The sequence below is a fragment of the Uranotaenia lowii genome, chromosome 2 (assembly GCF_029784155.1).
Source record: "Uranotaenia lowii strain MFRU-FL chromosome 2, ASM2978415v1, whole genome shotgun sequence".
NCBI lineage: Eukaryota > Metazoa > Arthropoda > Insecta > Diptera > Culicidae > Uranotaenia > Uranotaenia lowii.
The window spans coordinates 355743679-355769350 of record NC_073692.1 but is presented as its reverse complement, the minus strand read 5'-3'; the positions used below and the strand labels follow the sequence as shown (position 1 = coordinate 355769350).

Here is a 25672-nt window from a genome sequence, read left to right as displayed (position 1 = left end):
AATTGTTTAAATGTTTTCCTCGCTTGATTCCACAGGCTTCGCCGTCGGAAATTTCCAGCCAGGGCGGCAGTGATACGGAAAATGATGGTCCGGAATATCGACCGCACAAGTGCGCCGAATGCGGGAAAAGCTACACCCGGAAGCTGTATCTGATGCGGCACTACGTGCAGCACACTCGAGAACGACCGTACAAGTGTGAGGTTTGCGAGAAGAGTTTCGCGTACGCTAGTTCACTGTCATCGCACCGGAAGTTACATTTGGCGCGGTGTGAGCATCGTTGCGACATCTGTAGTAAGATTTTCACAACGGAAGAGCTACTCAATGCCCACAAAACGTCAGCTCACTTCGGAGAACGTCCTTACAAATGTAAACAGTGTAAAAAATCGTTCGTCCTGTTGCATGCCTACAGGGCCCACAAAAACTGGCATCAGCAGTTCAATCCGTACAAATGTTCCGTCTGCGATCGTCAGTTTATGAAGAAGATAAGCTTAAAGTGTCACCTGAGGGTACACACCGGGGAAAAACCTTTCAGTTGTGACATTTGCCAGAAAAGTTTCACCCTTTCATCGACCCTGTCCACGCACAAAAAACTACACGGGGAAAAACCCTCGCTACAGTGCGAAACGTGTGGGCGGATTTTTACGCAAGCCAGTGCTTTATCGACGCATCGGCATCTACACACGGAGACGCGCCCTCATAGTTGCGACCTTTGCGGAAAACGATTTATCCGGTTGCATGCGTTGAAAATTCACATCCGAACACACTCGAACGAGCGGCCCCATCAGTGTGATTTGTGTCCCAAAACTTTTTCGGAGAAACATGTGCTCATGAGGTAAATATCGTAAAATTTTGTTTAAGAAAAAAAAATTGAGACATTTTACGTGTTCAAAGCCATACAGAACTTATTTGCACTCATTTTCATTCGACTAAATAATACCCGGATTTTCTTTTAAAATTTATTTATAATTTTCATACGAGTTTTGTTCGTTCAAGTGTTTCATGCACCCAAACTACCCATAGGCGGATCCATGATGTGACACCTAGACTATAGACACTCTGAACAAAGTTGCCGAAATCACAGAAAAATCTATAATTTCACAAAATGTTGGTCAAATTTTCATCACAGAATACAAGCCACAGAACAGAAACCTTTGGGAATATTCACAGATTTTACAAATTTTTCAAAATTTGTACGCATTTTCAAAACTATCATTTTTAGGCAATATAAGGCCGGAACAAATATCAATTTCTTCTTTTGTAACAAACTCCCCCACCACCCCCCTTAAAAATTTCCAAAATACACGAAGGGAGGAATAAGTAAAATTTGAAGTATTTTATGAAAATTTCTATAAATTTATCAAATATCTGAAAGATTATAAGAACAAAAAAACAAAACAAATTGTGAAAGATGGGAGTTTTATCACCTTTTGCATCCTTGATATCATTGAATTTTTGATAAAAAATAACTTGATTTTTAAGGTTTTATGCAATGATATAGTATGCAATTTTGTTGCATAAACGCTTTCGTGCAATTTATTCCAATTTACCGGTTTTTTGCATTATTTTTATAATCCAAATTTCAAATCCTTCTTTTGTCACTCAGAGATGGAACATTGCGAGGGAGGAGGATAAGAAAAATTATGCAAAAAACAAATAAATCTGAATAAATTGCACGAAAGCTTGTATGCAACAAAATTTCAATGAATATCATTGCACAAAACCTATGAATTGAGTTTTTTTTCTCGAAAAATTCAAATTCAAAATCAAGAATAGAAAAGGTGAAATAAGTACCATCTTTAAATATTTGTATTTTGGTCTTGTAATCTTTCGGATATTTGAATAAAAAAAATTCGAATTTTACATAAAGTACTTCAAATATTATTTATTTCCCCCTTCGGGTTTTTTGGAAACATCGAAGATGGTTGGGGGGGGGGGGGGGTTTGGGCAGGGCCGGATTAAGCCATCGGGGGGCCCGGGGCAATTTTTCTCGGGGGGCCCCTATGATTCGATTTTTTTTTCAAATGCTATTCCAGAGAATACAAAACATTTTAAACGTGTAAAAGAACTGGATATGAGCTCAGTTTACAGCCTTCAAATTTCCATGTCGTCTGCATAGAAGATAGTTTCTGGTACCTTAAAAAAATTGTTAATTAATCAGGAGCAAACATTGCGGAAGAGTTAAGACATTTTTAAACAATGAAAGCTTTAATTTGAGCTGCAAAATGCTGAATTTAATTCTTTTTTTTAAATATCCTTAACACTAACTAAAATTCTATGATTTAGAAACATTACCGAACAGATATTTTAAATGATTTCCATTTCATCATTGATCAGGTTTGTGATTCATCGAGAAATATTTACCTCATGACAATTGGGAAGTATCATGAAGATTTGAAACATTGAATACAAAATTTAAAAAAAATAAACAAATTTCCATAGAGATACAGATATAAGAGTTTAAGAATACAAAACTTTTAATCAGGTTATATTAAGAATCAAAATTCAGTATCTCAAATCTAAATTGTAATTTCAAATCAAGTTTTAAGAAACAAAATATGAATTAAATAAAAAAAAGAGATTTAAAGTTGCATTCAGAGCCAAAACAGAAATTGCACCAAATGTGAATTTCAATTTTATATCTTTGGAACACAAAAAAACGTATCATGAAATGTTTATGAATATGATTCTCGTCAGATAACTTTTTTTTACCAAATCGTTATTCTAAATGTGATAGAAGTTTCATTCGATGCCCCCAAAGCCAAGGAGGTATAAGTGCAAAAATGATCGATTGAAAAAATAATCAGATTCGAGATTAAATGTTCAAACACAGAATCAGCTATCATTGAAAAAGTCAGATAAGGAATCCAAATGAGTTTAGTACCTCAAAAAAGATCCTGAGTTCTCTAAATTCAGAAAAAAAAACATGAAACTGAACCTCAGTAACTGAAGAAACAACACAAAACTTGAAAATCTCAATAAATTGAATCTGGAAAAGATAAGATTAAAAAAATTTGAATATTCATGTTAAGAGAATCACTCAATGATATTTTCAACTTAACTATGAGATCATTTTTATAATAAATCGAGAATGATCATTTTGAAAATACTGTGCTGACTGCAGGATATTGACTTCAGTAGATGATAAAATTTTGATTAAATCAGTTGGAAATGTTTCATTGCGAATTTCAAGTCTAAGACCGAAATAGCGATAGACAGTCAATAAAGAAAATCTGTACTGTTGATTGGTCCAATTTAGACAACTACAGTTTTTTTAAAGAATTTATTTTCAAAAATTGGGAGGGAAAAGGGTTAAGAATTTATAAACCAACGGAAATTTCAATAATAATGATCGAAAAGTGAAAAGTTATAATAATAATACGCGGTATTCACCCGGATACTGCGCGGGTAAGATTCTGAAATGCTTTTCATAAAGTTTCTCTGTTCTCTCTTAGCACAGTGAGACAATTTTGGCGAAATTTGTGCAATAAGCATTACTTGGAAAGTTAAAATAATGATAAACATTATCATTTTGCAAGACGTATGTATGCAATGAAAATGAGGAGATGTTTTTCTTAATTTTTCCTGTTCTGTACAGAATATTCCGACTGACATGTTTCGATAGAGAAAATTAAAATTTTAGGTGTTTTGCCTCATATTTTTCTTAATTTTTGTTACGAATTCGGTTCACAATTTAATTTTTCAAATTCAATACCGAGATATGATATTCTTAGCTCGCAAAATGCAGGATAACTTCTTCACTGCTAACTCTAGGGCCCCCCTTAACTTATTCAAGAGAAAAAGGGATGAATCATCCTTCGGGATGAAAATCCCGAGAAAAAAGAAAAAAAAATTCAAGAGAAAAACTATTCTAGATATTATTTCCCGGGGGCCCTTTTAGTAGATATATTCCAAATTGAAGTAGTATGATTAAAGGAATGTTAAAACTTTTTTTCCCTCGGGGGGCCCCCTGAGTCGGGGGGCCCGGGGGCAATTGCCCCTTTTGCCCCCCCCTTAATCCGGCCTTGGGTTTGGGGGTTTGACAAAAGAAGAAATTGATATATGTTCCAGCCTTATTCGTACGCAAAAAATCTAGTTCATAAAATATGGTCCCTTTTACTTGAAATGTTCCCGATTTATGCTGAAAAACTGGAAAGAGTCCTCGCCACCCCCTCCCTGCTGGAAGCAGATCGGGGTGTTTTATAATCATACAAAATTCTCGTACCTTCAAACTCCTCATATTTAATTAAGTTCCATTGGTTCATAAGTGCTTAAGCTTTACAACAAAATCTATATGAAACCCCTCCTTTCCTTCCCTCTCCATACTGCAAGGCCTAAGGATCAAGAAACATATCTCGTACCCAAATAGCTCTCCATGTCATACTTGATTCCATTTGCTGGCTTTGTTAGCATCAATTGCAGCGGTGTCATATTAATATACAGATTTGTCTGTATTATACAGATTTTCAAACACCAATACATATAAGATACAGATTCAGAATTTTATACAGATTTTCATTCCGTAATACAGATTAATACAGATTTTTCAAAAATATAAAATTAAAAAACATCATCTGTTAATGCACTCCCTTTGGGCTAATGCAGTAATATCTTTAAAAACGCGACTCAACAGTTTGCATAATTTAAAAAAAAATGTTGGGGAGAAATTTACAAATAATTAAAAAAAAAATTAAGAATAGGTCACACTATAATACGTCACAAAATACAATCATTCTTAATGAGAAATCATCTATCGAAAAGGTAGCAAAAAACTTAAGCCGCATAAACTTCAAAACTCAATTAAAATGAAAATGGGCTTGTGATATAGCTCAGTTGGCAAGTCTGTTGTCTCCTGAACCGATGTCCACGAGTTCGAGCCCAAGAGTAAACATCGAACACAGTTGAACCGGATAGTTTTTCAATAACGATCCGCCAACTGCATCGTTGATAAAGTCGCGAATGCCATAAAGATGGTAAAATGACTATAATCGAAACAAAAAAAAAATAAAAAAATAAAAATGAAAATCCTTTTCTTTGAGCTTTTGATCTAAGTCGGGAGATTCTTCTAGTTTTTTATTGATTGAGAATATTAAGATAGGAACGGCTTGAGAATCAGATCAATAAATCAAATTTTAGATTTGAACGATTTTTTCATCATATCAAATTATATTCTCGTCATCAAATCACTAATACAAAACTCAAAATTTTTATTAGGCTTGCAAATTAGAACTTGAAGAAGATTTCAGATTTTCTTACTAATATGAACAAGAAGGGTTTTCAAAAATTTTAATAAGTTAAAATATCAAATGCTATTCAATTCTGAAAACATGTAAAAATGCTTGAAATATAAAATCATAATCTAATTAAATTGATTCGAAATTAACTCAATAAGGATATCTCATCAGTGGAATCAAATTCGACATGTTATATAGTTATATCTTGGAAATCACCGAACTAAATTTATCAAATATTTTTTTAATTACTCAATGTGTCATGTTTGATATTGCTGAACATTCTTTGATTATCTTATATATAAAAATGGAGGCATTTTCTTTGTAACAACATCACGTATGAATGGTCGGTCGGAATGAAGTGAAATTTGGTATCTGAGGGTTTTTTGGGTCAGAGATGGTTTGTATAATAGTTTCAAGGATCTCACTTTTTATGGAAGATGGTCCCAATACAAATTCAACATTATTTGTTACGATTTCCATAAGAATGCAGTTAAGGATGTGTAGATGAAATTAAACATTTATAACGATTTATACTTTAGAAGGTAAAACGAAGTTTACCGGGTCAGCTAGTAAACTCATAGTTTTGGAGATGATTTTCTTAGCGCAGCATTCATAGTGCAACATATCGAAAAACGAGATTTTTTGTGTTTGGTCCTCAATGAGTTAAGAATTAAGAATCAAATTATTAATTTATATGTATTTTCCAAATTCAACTTTAAAATTATTTTTGCATTCTCGTAAAATTATTTATATTCATAACATTCAAATTTTGAAATCATAATTTTGTTATTCTGTTATGAAAAGAAAAAAAAACTAAATAACTTATAGCCTATAATTATTATTCAAATTTCGAAGTTTAAATCACATTTCTTAGTTTTCAAAATTCCAATTAAGATTCGAGACTAATTTAAAATTTCTCATCTTATATCTTAAAGGACCAAACACGAGATATCCTATATTTCGCTTTCCACTTCAGATACTTAGAAGAAAAAATTAAAGTTTAAAAATTTAGAATAGTTCAATGTTTTACAAAACATGAATGAGTACTAACAAAAATACTAAACTTGTGAAGTGGTCTGAGAGTTGCCGAGATAAACATTTTTTTCGATTGAATTCCAGATGTTTGAGTTTTGAAATCTGGTTTGTTTGAACCACATTAAAATTGTGAATGCAACGATGATTTCTCGCGTGATCTTTCATTACGTCGTATGAAACATCGTAAGAATATACAAAAAACTACTGCAAAAGTTATGAAAACAACTTTAAAATTTGTGTTCCGCATATAGAATATGGTGTCCAGGCTACAAATATTCTAAATGGAAAGAAATTGCGACTAGTTTATAGTTTTTGTATTTTTTCGTAATAAAACTAAACTCAACTAAAACTCATCATGCCTAATGAAGATTTATAGCAAAGACTTATAGATAGCTACATAACTTTATCGGTTTATAGAATCCTATTCATGCTACCCTTTTAAATTCCAAGCTCTTTTAAAAGACGAAAAAGTTATTTAAACGTGAATCAGTTTTATAAGTAGCTTTAAGAAAACATCATCGTTTTTTAAGGGTTCAGTAATGACTATTATTAATTTCGTATACCGTCAACTGGGGCAACATGCAACAATTTTCAACTTCCATGGCTTCTAAAAAACTTATGTTCACAATTAATCCTACCCCTTATGCATCAAAAGTTTTAAGGATGCTGGGGTATCAAATTGGCGTAGTTAGAAAAATTATAGGTTTCTTCAGTTATTTTTAATTTTCTAAAAACATGCGATTTTCACCCTCCTTAGAAAATGGGGTAACTTGCAACAAACTTTGTTTTTAATGAAAAATCTTATGAACACGTACAAAAATTTATAGTTTTTAATATATTCGCGATGCCTTTTTTTTTTTTAAATATGTCTTTATTTGTATCAATTCATCACTACATTTATATTACATTATTACATTAAATTAGGTGTTCAGCTCAATAATGAACTGTTCAAAGCCCTATAGTTAACTAGATAATAAAATTTATTTATAAGATTTAAACTTGCTGAGCGCAATCAAGTATTTAATGTAGGAGAACATCCTGTAATGGTAAAAATATTTTCAACTTAAAACTAAACACTATCCTAAAATAAAACTAATTATAAAGAGAACGAATCTCTGCGATGGAAGACTGCATCGATTTGCCTCTGAAGTTGTAGATGATTTTGTTGGCCATCTCTTCGATCGATTCAATACCCGCAATCCGATGAAGATCTTCGGTGCTGTGCCAAGGTGGAAGCCGCAAAATCATTTTCAGAACCTTGTTCTGAATCCTTTGGATGGCTTTCTTCCTCGTCGCGCAGCAGCTAGACCAAATCGGAACTGCATACATTATCGCTGGTCGAAACACTTGCTTATAAATAAGCATCTTATTCCTCAGGCAGAGGCGGGATTTCCTGTTGATGAGAGAATAAAGAGATTTAGTGTATTTATTACATTTAGATTGAATATCTTCAATGTGATTTTTAAAAGTAAGATTCCGATCAAGTGTGAGTCCCAAGTACTTCACGTGATCTGACCATTCTAATGAAACCCCATTAAAAGTTATGGAATGATTTTCATTAGGTTTTAAAAATTGAGCTCTTGGCTTATGGGGAAATAAAATAAGTTGAGTTTTGGAAGCGTTAGGAGAAATTTTCCACATTTTCAAGTAATTCAAAAAGGAATTTAAATTTTGTTGCAATCTACTGCGTACCACCCGTAAATTTCGACCTTTGGCTGAAAGCAAAGTATCATCAGCAAATAATCTTCTACCTTTTCCTTCTGGTACATCAGGAAGATCAGAAGTAAAAATATTGTGTAAAATCGGCCCAAGTATACTGCCCTGAGGGACCCCAGCTCTAATGGGAGTCCTTTCAGAGCATGAATTTTGATAGCTTACTTGTAAGGTTCGGCTAGTCAAATAATTTTGAATAATTTTGGTGAGATATACAGGAAAATCAAATCGAGCTAATTTAGCTACTAAACCTTTGTGCTAAACACTGTCAAAAGCATTTTCAATATCTAGAAGAGCAACACCAGTTGAATAACCTTCAGATTTGCTAGCGTTAATCATATAAGTTACACTCAAAAATTTATGTGTAGTAGAATGCCCATGACGAAAACCAAATTGTACATCAGCGAAAATAGAATTCTGATTAATGCGAATCATCATTCTATTCAAAATAACTCTCTCAAATAGTTTACTTAGAAGGAAGCAAACTAATTGGTCGATAACTTGAAGGCTCTGAAGCACTTTTACCAGGTTTCAAAATTGGAGTTACTTTGGCATTTTTCCATTTATTGGGAAAATAAGCCAAGTGAAAACATTTATTGAAGATTTTAACTAAAAAATTTAAAGTGCTTTCAGGCAACTTTTTAATATGAATATAGAAAATCCCATCTTCCCCCGGAGCTTTCATATTTTTAAATTTTTTGAAAATCAATTTAAGTTCATCAATATTTGTCTCACAGGAACTTTCAAATACATTTTGCTTAGAAAAAATATCATCAAATTCAAGGGAAATTGGAGCATCAATTGGACTTACAACGTTTAAATTAAAATCAAGAGCAGACTCAAACTGTTGGGCTAATTTTTGAGCTTTTTCTGCGTTAGTTAAAAGAAGTTTATCCCCATCTTTCAAAGTAGGAATTGGCTTCTGGGGCTTTTTCAGAATTTTAGTTAATTTCCAAAACGGCTTTGAGTAGGGTTTTATGTCCTCTACTGCTTTAGCAAAATTTTCATTACGAATGAAATTTAAACGACGTTTGATCTCTTTTTGAAGGTCGCAATAAATAAATTTCAAATAAGGATCCCTAGTACGTTGATATTGGCGTCGACGAATGTTTTTCAGTCGTATCAAAAACTGAAGATCATCATCAATTAAAGGTTGATTAAATTTATGTTTAACTTTGGGTATTGAAGCGGCTTTAGCATTGACTATTGAAGTTGTCAAATTTTCTACAGCCAAATCAATATCTTCAATTGAATTCAGTGGAACGTTTACATCTAAATTACGTTCAATAAAATTCCTATATCGCTCCCAGTCAGCTTTTTGAAAGTTAAAAGTTGATTTTAAAGGGGTTTCAATGGGACTTTGGGATAAAGAGAAAGTTACTGGAAGGTGGTCTGAATCGAGGTCCGCATGAGTAACTAATTGACTACAATGCTCGCCTAAATCCGTTAGAACCAAATCAATTGTGGAAGGATTTCTAATCGAAGAAAACAAGTATGCCCATTAGGATATTCAACAGTATAATAACCTGCAGAGCAGTCATTAAATAAAATATTCCCATTTGAATTTGATGAAATATTATTCCAAGATCGGTGTTTTGCATTAAGTCACCAATAATAAAAAATTTAGATTTGTTTCTGGTGAGTTTTTGTAAATCTCCCTTCAAAAAATTTTTCTGTTCACCGCTGCATTGAAAAGGCAAATATGCGGCAATAATTATAATTTTCCCCATAGACGTTTCTAATTCAATTCCAATTGTTTCTAAGACTTTGGTATTGAATGAAGGAAGAAGTCTAAATTTGAGACGACTATTGATGACAATAGCTACACCCCCACCTTGTCGATCAAGTCGATCATTTCGCAAAATTTTAAAGAAAGCATTGCTTTTCAAGTTATTGTCCGGCTTTAAAAAAGTTTCAGTGATGGCAGCAACATGTATGTTTTGAGTTTTCAAAAATAAAAAGAATTCATCTTGGTTAGCCAGCAAAGATCTAGCGTTCCAATTCATAATATTTAAACATCTATTTGGATCCATGAGGGAATCGTAAAGTCATAATAATTTTATTAGCATAATTAAAAGAAGTTTGGAAAGCTTCAAACATTGAATTTGCTTTCAACATAAGTTGCATCATTTCCATTAAATTTTGATGCAAAAATTTTAATTTTTCCTCAGTAATCTCACCCAAATCAACAAAATTGTTAGGATCAGAAAATGAAGGAGAAGAACAAGTATTTGAATTTCGGGGATTTTCCCAAGCCTTCGCATGAACGTTGAGACTTGGTTTTTTCCCATTTTTATTAGTTAAACCTGAAGAGGGAAACCCATTTTCAACCACCTCTGAGAACGATAAACAACGAGTCTGTGGCGCAGAATCAGCACAGGTAACATTAAAAGCACTTCGGGTATTACCCAGCCGTGATTCCAATGTAGGCCGAGGCTGACCGCGAACAGGCAGGTTGTTTGTCGGCCCGACGTGTGAAGACGAAAAAGAGGAAGGAGGAGAAGAAACTTTTCTGGAAACTTTGGGATTTTCCTAGAAGCAATAATTTTTGCCCTGATGGGACAGTCTAGCGAATTCGAGGAATGATTACCTGCGCAATTTGCACACTTGAAAAATTCTGTTTGTGGCTTATCACCACCAAAAAGGCATTTAGATTTTTCATGATCGAATGAGCCGCAAAGCATGCATCTGGCATTCATTCTACAATTTTTAGTGCCGTGACAAAAAGCTTGACAACGACGACATTGCGTAATATTTTGAAGGAAATTGGTTGAAGATTTTCGAAAAGGTTCGAATTTGACTCGACAATGAAACATAAGACGAGCCTTTTCAAGAATTTGCAAATTATTAACTTGATCCTTTTTAAAACGGATCAAATAAAGCTCAGGAGCAAAACCAACACTACTGGTATTATTCGTGTTGGTTCTTTTCCTCATTTGAATTACTTGAATCGGAGAAAAACCTAACAAAGAATTTAATTCAGTTGTGATCTCATCCGGTGTCTGATCGCCGGTGAGACCACGAAGTACAACTTTAAAAGGACGATCACTTCTAGTGTCGTAAGTAAAAAATTGATGTTTTTTATTATTCAAATAATTTAAATTTTTTTGAAAATCATTAAAAGATTCCGCCAAAATACGAGCGGTTCCTCTTCGACCGATGTGAAAAGAAATCTTCACATCCTTGACGGAAGTGACGATTTCTTTTCGAAAGGCATTGAAGTCAGGAATCGTGACCGTAATTGGTGGAACCTTTTCGTTTTTAAGAGTATAAGAAGAAGAAGGTTTCTTAGTACTCTTATCAGAATTAAATATGAATATTTCCTCATCACCGATGTTATGAAGGACATCGAATGAATTGGAAATTTCAACTTTTTTGGGCGATGGACCTGAATTAGTTTCGGCAATTCGCTTTCTACCAGCTCTTGAGCCGGCCGATGACTTCCCCATGCTGGAAAGAAAAGAGAAAATGTGAATAAAAGAAAATGAAAATAATTTTAGCACTGAAAAGTGCTGATGGAAAAACAGGTAAGGAAAAAATAAATAATGTAAAAATGTTCCTGCAGGTACACAGCAACGATACGATGCTCCGGCGTACGTGTTGACGGCTCAACGGTACAGATGGAAGTGCTATTCGCGATGCCTAAAAGATCATTACGCATGACAACACCAATTGCAGTAGTGTTTGGGTCTGTAATAACTAATTTTCACATTTTTTCTGAAAATGAAGATGCTGCATACATTTAGGGGTTAAATAATACTACGAAAAATTCTAAATGCTGAAATCATTAAAATAAATGTTTGGATGAATGAAATGTCAATGTTTACAAACGCGTGATGCAAAACATTCATATTCCAACACATGGAAACAAGATTTACAAGGTATTTCTTTGATTTGCATTTTGTTGCATTTAACCCCAGACACCTAACGGAATTTTAAAAATATTTATTTAAAAAAAATGGGTGATTGTTCGAAAAATATTTTTACACCAACAATGTTGGCATAACATGAGGAAACCAGTAAAAAGTTTGTAGGTAATATTATCAAGCCAATCTGTCATACTGGGTAAAGTTTTTTTCGGCATCAAAAAATGTTAAAATTTGTACATTTATTGCTCGATTTTTCAAATTTTACATAAAAATGAAAAACTTAAGAAAACTAGCTTAAAATGTGAGAAATTATGTCATCATCATTTTGTGATCATTAAAAGATAACTTTATAACAATACATTAAATTAAAAATTAATTTAATGTAGTGTTATCTAAATGTTGCATCGAACCCCGCTGTTGCATGATGCCCCGTTTGACGGTATGTCGTAAACTCAGGAGTTTTCTCGCCTTCTTTTGCCGTCTTCTCTTGGCTAGTGATGCTTGCACCATAAAATCCGAATCAAGAATGCCCTTTACGTTCAGGCGCCGTTCTTTTTATAGGCAATTTGTCCGCGCATTTAGCGGAAAATGGTCTACAATCGAAGTAGTCCGTTTTCCGATTATCTCATTTTACTTGTTCGTCATTTGATTCTGCATGTTCAGAATCACTGAACTTTTTTTTTACTGTTCTGTCTCATCTGTATCCTACAGTATATTATCGCCTTTTTTATGGTAAATAATGGGATATTCTTGAACGACTGTTTTCTATTTTCGAAAGTAATCCTCATATTATTCTTGCTCTATAAAAGCTCGGTACACTGATGGCTGAAATAATTTAAAATAAAAAATTTGAACAACTACAAAAGAAAATTTTACCCGAAAATTAAAACTTTTATATCTATTTTATCGGTTTTTCATTGCTTAAAATAGCAGTTTACTGTAGGCCCGTTATTTGTTCGTAATTTTTTATTACATATTTGCGGTAAGCTTAAAAGCGCAAGTTAATTTTAACCAAGTAACGAAAATTCAGATTGAGATTCATGACAAACAAATTTTAGCTTTCTGATTTGTTTATTTTATACTTGATTTGGATGAGATTCATTTGTTTTAAAAATTATTTCTGAAAACCAATTTCCGAAGCAGAGTTATTTGTAAATGAAAATAATATGATAAATAGGTTTTATAAGCTAAATTCATACAGAACTTAAGAAATTGAGTTGGCTTGCCAACGTTCTATAATTTGCTCTACAGAACCTACTGCAGAAGGGCCTTTTTGTGCTACTAAACGTTGTATTGGAGTTTTATAGATTCTAACATATCCGAACGTGGTTTTATAGCTTAAACTCATAGTTATACTGAAGTGCTTTAAAAAACCCAAATTGTTACTTGGGTTGTGCATATCGAAAAAAAAAAATAATAAGATGTTTTCAACAGAAATAGATCGAAAACATTTTTTGAACATGTTCTTAACAAGAACAATAACAAAATCCAATGAAAATGAACAGACACTGAGCTTAACAAGAGCCTGTCCTTTTAAATAGAGGATTGATGTTATCAAAGTCCGAATGCAGAGAACTTTTTGATTTTTTGCAAGCATAAGTGGAAGTTATCAATAAAATAAACCCCTTTTTCATAAAAAAAAGGTGAGAATATGCATTTTCCGGAATAAGTAGTTTTTAGTTGAAAAAAATCACAACGTTCAACGTATACAAAAAAAAATCATTTCTTGATCTACAAATTGTTGAGCTAATCATACATAAACTTATACTGCAAAAAAACTTCAGATTTATCAATAGAATTTGATAAAACAAACAGGAGAATGGATTAAATTCTTTTAAAAGCCTTACACTATGTTTCGCATCTACAAATAAGTTCGAAAAAGCATTGTGTTTTCACTTGCCTCAATAAACGAGACAAATGTTAGCTTAGAAATGTCTTTTTGTCAACATGTTTGTATACTTATTTTACGTTCAACAAGAGTTTGTTGAAAACTGATTTAGCTATACGAAAAACAAAAATTGATTTGCTTCAAAGATTTCAATTTTTTTCTTAGATTTATAAAAGTTCAACTATGGTAAAATCCGTTTGCACTTGCCCGGGATATCTGAATTGTAATAAAGATTTAAATTAAAAAATAGAAGCAAAAGAAACTTTGATAACTGTTAAGCTTCTCGGCGCAAAAATCTACATTTTATGCTTCTTTGTGGTTTTTGCACGAGTTTCTTGAAAAAATTCATACCACCATCGAAGCATGAACAGATTTTTTACTCGATCCATTCAATTTTTAAAAATCTACTTTTCAATAGATTGTTAATGAAAAGATAAGGTCAGTTGGTTGAAATCTTTAAAAGGACCCTCATAATTGCTGTGATTCAGTTGAATAATAAAATTTCAATACATTTTTTTCACTTTTCAAAAACCATTCTTTTCCTTGATTCATTGGGTTACAGCTTATCCATATGAATTTTAATTAACGCTTATTGCTTAAACAAGTAAAAAAGTATAGAAATTTGCAGTGAAAAAGTCGCCAAATGATGTTTGGCGTTACTTCAAGTTGTAATGTGTCATGTCTACAAATTTAGTATATGGCAAAAACATTATTAACATAATTTTAACATGAGAAGATATTTGGGTACGAGATATGTTTTTATGAGTGCTACAAACCTGTCTGCATTGCAGTGTTAAGATGGGAGGAACAAAGGGAGTTCCATATAAATTGCGTTGAATAGCTTGAAAACTTATCAGGCCTTCCATACAAGTTTGTTAGCATGAATCGAGAATTTATCGTGCAAAAGGAAGAGAGGTTGTTTGCATACGGAAAATATGAGACCCTTCCTTATTTCTGGGTAGAGTTTGAAAGAAGATCTTTATTCATATCATATTTGGCATAATTTGAAAACTTATGAGACAAATAAAGTGAAATGTTGCGTCATTTAGATACAAAAAATGATTTAAAATTAGCACTTCTTGCATTGTAAGGGTGAAAGGACTGAATGTTTATACCATTAAAACATACATTTTGACATCATTATGAACTTTTTGAAGCTTCCAAAAACAGAGTAAAGTTTTCAGATCTTGAAAAACGAATCTAGAAATCAATTTTAAGAAAACATTGTTTTAACATCTTTGAACTGTAGTTGGAAACTTCAGGTGATTCTAATTTTTAAAAGCATTCGCTTCAAAATTATGTTGAAATTTGGTTTGAAACGCTGTCTAGGCTATAAAACTGAATTTTAATTATTTGAACAAATTTTATTGAATTTTGGAAGGTGGAGCAAAGCACACCGGGTCAGCTAGTACATAAATAAAACTTACTTGAAATAAATAAAATTTAGAATCTAGATTCGATTCGGTTCATGAAAAAATGGGAATCAAAAACTTCTACGCGAATAAATTAACACAAGATTGACAAATTTTTGAAAAATGATTTACTGAAAATGTCGAGAATACTTTTTCAACTTATATATTTTGCAAAAAATAAACACACACCATGAAAAAAAGGTTAAATTTTCAATACAGAAAAAAAAGATTTTTCAGAGAGCTGATAAAGATTTTTTTATTAAATCCATGTACAACCCTGCTCAGTTGAGAACTTATGCTAACAAAATTGTATTGACCCCAGCTCCCTCTTCCCATGTACTTACTCACTGAAAGGGGGTGGTGTATTAAATAATTATAGATCCATACCCAAATGATTTTCCATGTAAAATTTTGTCTACTTGTTATATAAATTCTCGTATTACGCAAAAAATATACATAGAAGCTCCCCTCCTTCCTTTCTATATTACCAATCCTAACACACTACTACTTACTTACTTAATGATCCCGCGCCGATCCTCCGGTGCATAGGGCCGTGGTAAAAGACCTCAACTGTTGACGATCTGGATCCAGCGTCTTCACCTGGTCCCAGTCAAGATTCTCGTCGACAGTTCGGATTTCAGCGGCTAGGCTTCGCCGCCAAGTTTCTGGGTCTGCCTCTTCTTCGATGTCCTTCTGAATTCAAATCTAGCGCCTCTCTGCAAATCTCGTTTTCATCTTTCCGCAGCGTGTGCCCAATCCATCTCCACTTACGGGCTTGTGATATAGCTCAGTTGGCAAGTCTGTTGCTTCCTGAGCCGATGTCCGTGAGTTCGAGCCCAAGAGTAAACATCGAACACAGTTGTACCGGATAAGTTTTTCAATAACGATTCGCCAACTGCAACGTTGATAGAGTCGCGAATGCCATAAAGATGGTAAAACGACTATAATCGAAACAAAAAAAAAAAAATCTCCACTTACGTTCCCGAATCTCGATTTCTAGCGCCCTTTGACACCGGCGATGTAGTTCCTCATTTGAGATCCAGTTGCCAGGCCACCAAGCGCGGATGATATTCCGCAGGCAGCGGTTTACAAATACTTGCAGTTTTCGCGTCATCACCGCATATGTGCACCAAGTTTCGCACCCGTACTGCAATACCGATTTGACGTTTGAGTTGAAGATTCGGATTTTCGTTCGTAGAGAGATCTGGCGTGACCGCCAGATGTTTCGGAGACTCGCAAACGCAAATGGGGACTTTCTGATCCGGGTTTCGATGTCTTTCCTGGCACCACCATCAGGCGTAATCTGGCTACCAAGATACTGGAAGCACTCCACTTTCTCAACTTGTTGCCCAGCTACCATGAAACTGGAGGGATTTCCTGTGTTGATCTACATCGACTTGGTCTTTCCGACATTGACTTTGAGACCTGCTGCCTTTGAACTTTCGGTGAGGCTCTGCATATCCGGTTGTGTTTGGGCGAGCAAAACAATATCGTCAGCCAAGTCAAGGTCGTTCAGTTGCTCCATTGTTGAAGGATTCCACGGCAATCCTCGGTTCTGTGCACAGTCGATCGATCCAGTCAGAATCTCATCCATTACCATGCGAAAAAGTAGCGGTGATAAGATACATCCTTGTCTCACTCCAGCAGTTACCGGGATTGGTTCGGACAAGACACCGTCGTTGAAGACCTTGCACGAAAATGCCTCGTATTGTATTTCGATGAGATGGACTAGTTTCTCTGGGACTCCTCGTCGCCTTAGAGCCACCCAGATGTTTTCATGGTTAAGTCGGTCGAATGCTTTTTTGAAATCAACGTTCCAGTATGATTCGTAGTGTTGTGATGTGGTCCACACATGATCGTCCGGATCGGAATCCAGCTTGTTGCCGTCGGAGTGTAGCGTCGATTTTCTCCTGGATCCTGTTCAGGATCACTTTACAGAGTACTTTAAGGGTTGTACAGATCAACGTTATGCCTCGCCAGTTACCGCACTCTGTCAGGTCTCCTTTCTTCGGGACCTTTACGAGGATACCCTGCATCCAATCGGCCGGGAATGTTGCAGTATCCCAGATATCAGCGAAAAGACGATGCAACATTTGTGCTGACAGGGCAGGGTCGGCTTTCAGCTTTTCAGCAGGGATGCAATCGATCCCAGGTGCTTTGTTGGATTTCATGTTTTTGATTGTCGCTTCTATTTCAACCAGCGAGGGCGCTTCCGAGTTGACGCCATTTATGCGACTTGCTGTTGGCGCTTCGAGCTGCGGATTCTGTTGGCCATCGCTATTCGTGATTCGGAAGAATTGTTCGAAGTGCTCAGTCCATCGTTTGAGCTGATCTGTTCGATCGGTCAATAACTGACCTGCTCGGTCTTTCAGCGGCATTCTTGCATTAGTCCTTGCACCACTGAGACGGCGAGAAATGTCATAAAGTAATCGGATATCTCCATTGGCGGCGGCTCTTTCTCCCTCTTCGGCTAGGGAGTTTGTCCAGGCTCTCTTGCCTCGTCTACAAGCTCGTTTAACTGCCTTTTCTAGCTCCGCATATCGTAAGCGGGCGGCTGATTTGGCTGACCCGGTACATGCCTGCTCAATTCCGACTTTCGCCTTTCTCCGATCATCGACCATCCTCCAAGTTTCATCCGACATCTATTCACTTCTTCTTCCACGAACTTTACCGAGAGTACCATGGCTCGTCGTGATAAAGGCATTCTTGATTCCATACCACTGTTCTTCGACTGTTCCGTCTGCCGGCAGCTCCGAGGCTCGGGATTCTAGCTGTTCAACGTATGCCGTTTTCACCTCTGGATTCTCCAACCGACGGACGTCGTACCGACACCCGACTTTCTCCTCGCGCCGTTGTACACGCGCAACTCTCAGTCGTATCTCGCCAAGGACGAGGTGATGGTCAGATGCAATGTCTGCGCTTCGTTTGTTGCGGACATCAAGAAGGCTCCTTCTATGAAATTAATTTGCGGCTTTATCGGTGAGGGTTAAAGAGTTGAAATGAAAGACGGATAGAAAATCAGAAGAAAATTCTAAGGTGGTGAAAAGATCGAAGAGCATTTGAAATAGAAGCTTGACCACATACTAAATTCTTTGTCCCGCACCAATTAACTCAATTACAAAACATCGTTCAAATAATCGAAAATAGTTAGGCGACAACTCAATCCAGTTGGAACTTGCGCACAAAACGAAAATAAGAAATCTACCTAGCCATCGATCGAACGATATCTCACAATAGAAGACTTAACAGAGCAACCACATGCTAAATTTTTTGTCCGTTCGACACATGTGCATTCACATGGCGGTCGAACCATCCATAATTAACTGTATCGAAAAACGTAGTGCCTTCTCTATTGGGTACTACTTCTTCAATACAGTTAATTGGTGCGGGACAAAGAATTTAGTATGTGGTCAAGCTTCTATTTCAAATGCTCTTCGCTCTTTTCACCACCTTAGAATGCTCTTCGCTCTTTTCACCACCTTAGAATTTTCTTCTGATTTTCTCTCCGTCTTTCATTTCAACTCTTTAACCCTCACCGATAAAGCCGCAAATTAATTTCATAAAAAAAATTCACGGTGATTTATCTTCTTAAATAAGAAGGCTCCTTCTCCATTTTCGGCTGATGCAGATGTGGTCAATTTGATTTTCTGTTCGGCCATCTCGGGATACCCAAGTGACCTTATGTGCTGGTCGATGGGGGAAGAGCGATCCACCGATCACCATGTTGTTGTTGCCACAAAATTCTACAAACAGCTCTCCGTTTTCGCTCATCTGTCCTAGGCCATGGCGCCCCATGATGCGCTCAAGGTCCTGATTTTCGGAGCCAATCTTTGCGTTGAAGTCGCCCAAATGGATTTGATTGTCAGCCTTCGGAATTTTCTCTACCACGCTGTTCAGTTGACTGTAAAATTGCTCTTTCTCCTGCAAGTCGGCAACGTCAGTTGGCGCATAACACTGGACCATTGTAAGGTTTCTAACCCGTGTTCTAAATCTGGCTACGATTATTCTTTCGTTTATCGGTTTCCGTCTAATGAGGGCCGCGTAGGCCTGCGGGCTTAACAGGAAACCAACTCCTCGTTCCCGAGTAGCATGTTCTCCTCGTATGCCAGAGTAAAGCAAAACTTGCCCGGATTGTGTCTTGTGTTCTCCAGTATTAGGCCAACGGACTTCGCTCAGTCCCAGAATTTTAAGCTTGAGGCGGCTAGCCTCTCTAGCAAGTTGTTCCAGTTTGCCTTGTTGGGCAAGGGTGGAAACGTTCCAAGTTCCAATTCGTGTCCGTGTTTTCATGCTAAAAGTCGTCGCCAAAGTTCCAGGTCGGTCATTTCTTTCGGATTCCGTAACAATTTCTGAATCGGGAGCAATAGGTTGTTAGCCTAAAGTCCCTATCCCGCGATGGGGCTGCCATCTTGGACTTAGCTGGCGGGAGCCGCATTTCATAAATTCAGCCGCTCGCTGCGAGACAGACGCTGTTTGAGCCGCCCCTGACCTGGAGAACAGACGCTCGGTTGTTGTTGCACGCCGCCCCTGACCTGGGAAACAGACGCGTGCGGCCACCTTCTCAGTCTGCATGCGACCAAAGCATCCACCGGGGTTGGGTACCCGATCTCCGCTTAGGTTACTCGCATCCCAGCCGGTACCACGGGGAGGTAGAGATAGGAGTTGTGAATAAGAGGTGATATGACCACAATGGGGTCTCGTGTTGCACATTATCCACCGTTTACCAGCCAGAGAGCTGATAAAGATTTTTTTTTTAAATGCATGTACAACCCTGCTCAGTTGAGAACTTATGCTAACAAAATTGTATTGATCCCGGCTCCCTCTTCCCTTGTACTTACTCACTGAAAGGGGGTGGTGTATCAAATAATCATAGATCCATACCCAAATGATTTTCCATGTAAAATTTTGTTTACTTGTTATATAAATTCTCGGATTACGCAAAAAATATACATGGAAGCTCCCCTCCTTCCTTTCTATATTACTAGTCCTAACATACTACTGCAAGAAAGGAATTGTTTCAAATGAAAATATTTCTCCTATAACCATACCATTCTATTCCAAATTTGGTTCCATTTGTAAGGTAAGTTCTCGAGTTATGCAAAAGAATCCATGTAAGAATAACTAAATTATATCACCCTTTGAAAGCTATGTATCAAGATTATAACTCAATCTGATAGGATATTGAGCAGCAAAAGGACAAAAATATGAGTCTTCTATACAAGGTTTCATGCATTGTTTGCTTTGCACTCAAGTACCTGTATGCAAGGTTGTTTGTCTCCTGCCTTGCACTCAAACTTTCATGTATTGTCTCAAACTTGCACAACTCGTGAAAAGTTTCGGGGCAGCCAGGAGATTCGAACCTCGATTCGAAACAACTATAATGAAGATTTTGATATCAAAGTTATATCTGAATAAGATAAAAATATCTCATAGAGATGGGTTTGAGTAGTAATTTGGATATGCTCTCTTGATCGGGTCCCTATCTCTACATTGGATGAAAGGTGAACACTTCCCAGCTCAAGTCGTGAACAACGGAATTGCGAATCGCAATTCCAACTGAATAGTGAAACGATCGTTTTAACGGTCGTCTGATATCGGTTTTAATCGGATTTGATAGAAAGTCCGGCATGTTTGAAAATTTTTAAATGATTTTGCTCATTTTTTCTCCCGCGCGAGCATCAAGTGAGAAATCTATCGTCTTGATTTCTCTGCAAGTGCAAACAGATAGGCAACCAGACAAATGGCTAAAAATAGAGGGGGGTTGAATCATATTGTCCAATCAGAAAATCTAAAATAGTGTCTGTCACTGGAAACGTGGCATTGAGAGCAAAATCTTACGCTCTCTTGTATTCTTCCGATACGTACGAATAAGGTGTCGAATATTGCCCGTTAGAATCTAGTGAAATTCATGTACATATGTACGTTGCCTCCACTTTGGTAGGTAAAAACTGTTTTTGTAACTTATATACGATCTTTTCATAATGTTTTTGGAACGTATGGGAGAGGCAGGCTATATGCGCATATTAAGGAAAGCACTCATTTTCTCCCAAATTTCAATAGATAGGAGTCTGAAAACTATATGCACATGAGCGGACATCTGTTTTCTATACGTAAGAGCAATTTTTCTGTTAAAATCTCTTACAGTTTTTGTGAAAATAATTTTATAATAAAAGAAGTCAAAATAGCCGATTTCCGAAACCGGCGGGCTAAATGCGCATATTTATGTTTTAAGCTATATTTCATTTACACTTGCAATATTTTGATATTATTTAATTGAAAATGGTAGAAACGGGTGTTAAGCATACGTCAAGGCTGAAATTTTGGTGAAATTTTTTACATCACTAGTTCTTTTGCATGAAACATAGTTAAGTATGCCATATGGCCATATTTCATGGTTATATTTTGTTCATTTTGTATTTTTATCGGATCAGTATGAAGTTCTTCTTTTTTCGCTGAAAGATCGTGATTTTAGCGTAGATTTGATGTTTAAATGATTGAAAGTAAAAAATTTATAAGACTAATCTATTTTTCATGATATATGCATTTAACCTGCCTTGATATGGGCATTCAGAACCTGTCTCTTATTCCAATATCTTATCATCTACAACTTTGCCAAAACCCAGCAAACATAACATCGCATTAGAAATGTCAGCTCAACTCGTTAACAATGTTAATGCGAATCGTAATTCCTACCAAACCAAGTAAATGATCGTAAAAATGGTTAGTTAAAGTCTACCGACTCGTATATAACAAAATTGCGCCATGTTTGCAAATTTGTCTTCCGCGTGCGGGTTTCAAGTGAGAAAACAACCTTGTTGTTCTCTCTGCGATTAGCAGTGCAACCAGATTTCTAAAAATCAGAGGGTCCATTTGGTTAGACTGTCCAATGAGAGAAGCAGCAAATATTATCGCTGGCAACGGTTTGCATCATTGAGAGCAAAACTTGCGCTCTCTCGCATACTGTCAGGATGAACGGTAAAAGGTGTTGTATATCGTCCAATTTTTACAACACTTATCGCATAAGCCAGAAGTTAAAAATATGTATGTATATACCCTCCACTTAAGTACGTAAATGCTGTTTTTTCAAGTTATATAAGATGATTTTATAATGTATATGAAGCGTATAGCAAAGTTTGTTGAGAATATACCTACAAAAATGTTTGCTGGGAAGCTTCAATTTGTTGAATTTCCGATTTCCAGATGAATAAGAAAGAAAAACCATTAAAATTGTTGTTCACAGAACCTGTACGCACAATAATTAAAGTTCAATATATTATAACAAAACTGACAAAAATCTTGTTTGAATTATTAAATTTTCTCGACTTTATATAAAAATTTAATTTTTTCATGCCATGTGTCAAAAGCGTATTTCCCTCAAAATGCACTTATTAGATATCATGAATCTCTAACCATATCGTCAATCGGCTGTATGCGCCTATTACCCAACATGCGCATTTAGGAACACTTCCCCCTATATGAAAATAGCAAAGGAATATATGTAGCTACAAAAATGTTTGCTGCTTTGCTATTCATAGACATATTTCTCGTTCTCAAATACCCTTTGATGCCAAATTTGGTTTCATTTGCGCGATCAATTCTCGAATTATGCAATAAACTTGCATGGAAGCCCTCCTTCCACCTATATAGCTCCCACTTGAATGAAAGAAGGCGCTTCAATTTATTAAAGAAACATTTCTCGTATTCAAATTCCCTCACATACCAAATTTGGTTCCAAAATTTGGTTTTCGAGTCTATAGGGAACGGCAGATAAATAGACAGAAATTCATTTTAATATACAGTCGAACGTGGATAAGCGAGAGTCCAAGGGACTGAACTTTTTTCTCGCTTAAAAATGACTCTCACTTATCCAGGCTCTCTTTTTTAGAGAGGCAGGAACACATAAATGCATAAATGTGGTACAGAAAAGCAACAACTTGATATGTAACTGATAATAATCCAGTAATTTTTTTTGAAAAAAGATGCACCAACTCGAAGTTCCTCGAGTGAGTTCCAATATAGATACATAAAATACACAGAATACACAAAATTTAACAAATGTGTTTTGATAAGTATGAAAAAAGGATTCGAATACAACTCGAATTTTGAAATTTGGACCATCCCATCCTGAGATGATCGGGTTTGAATTTTAAGAGCAGTTTTTGGAAAATATCTCAATGTCTCAAATTTAAGCTAAGTTTAGGTAATATAAACTGAACATATGCCTCAACTTTTTGCCCATAACTTTTTTGTCAAAAACATGCAAACTTTTGGCTCACGATCTTTCGAATGGGATCTAAAAAATTAAAATATGTCATAAGATGGCTGAGATTTGTTTTTGAAAGGATGAGCCCAAACTCTTGGCCAGCAGTGTATATATGGAAAATTTATCTGAATGACTTCTTTTCAGTTTTCAAAACTTAAGTACGTTAGTGGGATTTTCTCTAGTTACCTAAGCGTATCCAGGTTCTATCTTGTTTTTATGCCCGGATATTTAATACAAAATTTGGGAAAAGTGTGGTGTACCCGGTTGTTCGGATTTCATTGAAATAAGCCCGGATTTCTCCCTGATTTATTCACTTTATTTGCCAAATCCAAAAAAAAACATATTGTGTTGCAAAAATTTGTTATTTATGTTTCCAGAACGATTTTTTTTCACAAGTTTTATAAAATCAATCATGAAAAGGTTTTTGGAAGCCTTAAATACGATTTAAAATCTGCTGATGAGTTTTGATGGAAAAATCTGATTTTTCTTTATTTATAGAGTAATTTCTGAATTTTGACGAAATTTGCTCGGATTTTGCCCGGATTTCGTCCAGTTTTTAGATTTAAAAAAACCCCCGGATTTGTCCGGCCCGGATGCGTGCTAAAAAAATTCTGATAATTTTATTTTAGAGGTCTGGTGGTTTTAAAGGTTTCTCTCTAATCCAGTTCTCGCTCATCCAGGATCGACTGTATGAGTTTTTTTTTTCAGAGTTTAAACTGTTTTTAAGTTTTCTCCAATTTTTTACTCTTCAAAGTCCTAAATTACACTTTTTCAAAGTTTTTTTTTCAGTGGATTTCGATGAATTCTCATTTTACTATTTATGATTCACTTTTCTGCTTATGTAGCCTTGAATTTCAATTAGCAAGATTTTTTAAATAATTTTGTTTGAAGTATACGTCAGATGTCAGTCAAAATTTTTATGTTTCCTTAGAACTTGGAAGTATAATAAAGAAGACACAGTAGACATCCAGTTTGAAACATACGTCTTAATTAAATTATAAAATTATAAAAATTGAGGAAAAATAGCAATTTAGTTAAATATTCAAAAACAAGAAATAATTTGTAAACTTACAAAACGGAATAACTTGGTAGAGCTAAGGCAAATAGCTAGCCACCTAAATATGCTTAAATATAACGAGGCTTACAAGCATCCCAAAATCGTGTATGCTTTGAAACACCACATTCGACCCTTTCTAATGAACATCTTAGAAGGAACGACTGCCCCACAAACAAAACCACATCTGCAATGATTATGTTTCAACCATATTCTTCTCTCTTCTTCCTTGCAGACATCAGAAGACTCACACAAACGAGCGCCCATACATCTGCGACACCTGTGGCAAAGCTTTCAAGGAGAAGTACGACCTCTACCGACACGTGCTAATTCATTCGGGGCTGAGGCCACACAAGTGCGACGTGTGCCAGAAAACTTTTGTGCAATCCAATGCACTCTCGAAGCATCGCAGGAGACACGAACGGAAGAAGGACGACAGCCCGGAAGTGGAGGAAGTGTTAAAGACCGGAAGCAAAAACTCCAAGACGACCAAGAAGACCATCGTCCTTCTAAGACAGCAGCAAAGTAACAGTAAAGGAAGCACCTTTGCCGATGCTGATGAAGAAGACGATATCGCTAGGCCGGACGGTCTTAGTTGAACTGACTAGAAGAAGAAAGCCGGCTGATAAGATGTGGCCCACCTAGAAGGGTGATGTTATGATTACATTTCGATTATCATACGATTTACATGCACAATAGTGAGATTTGATTTCTTAGAAAATAGTTGAAGAGTTTTGTGAAAATAAATAAATCTTGTCTTGTTGAGAGGTGTCGTTTGGTTGCTTGCTGTTTACCGGAAGGAAGAATTGAGAACGATAAAGTTTCTTATCTCGAGACCGAGGGAAGAAGCTGTTCGATGACAATCCTGGAATTGATTAAGATTAGGTCTTCTTGAAGGTGTTACAACAATGTTGAAAGTATGTCCTTCAGGTTGCATAGTTCTGAAGACAGTTGAACGTGTCTCAGAGCAGACACGATATCTAGATACCTACCTATCAGAACATTCGATACGGAAACATCACTAGTGTGGACACTATTTTTGCTCACATTAACTGATTAATTTTCCTATGATAACCTTTAAGGAGAGAAGGTTAATAGTTAATACTAATCGAATAGTTGAGCTAAGTATTCGGCCGAATATTTATATTAATAATTTATACAACAACATAATTGTCAAATTTTTCAAATGATTTTGGATGATTTATAAAAT

General features: G+C 35.7%; 1 protein-coding gene across 1 annotated transcript in view; it reads left to right on the top strand.

Moving 5' to 3' along the window:
- LOC129746220 (zinc finger protein ZFP2-like) overlaps positions 1-25188 on the top strand; it is a 65158-nt gene extending 39970 nt beyond the window's left edge. The window contains exons 4-5 of the mRNA XM_055739781.1: positions 36-832; positions 24698-25188. Coding sequence (XP_055595756.1) covers positions 36-832; positions 24698-25061 — 1161 coding nt within the window. The 3' untranslated portion in view covers positions 25062-25188. The remainder of the gene's footprint in view (positions 1-35; positions 833-24697) is intronic.
- Positions 25189-25672: the final 484 nt, after the last annotated feature.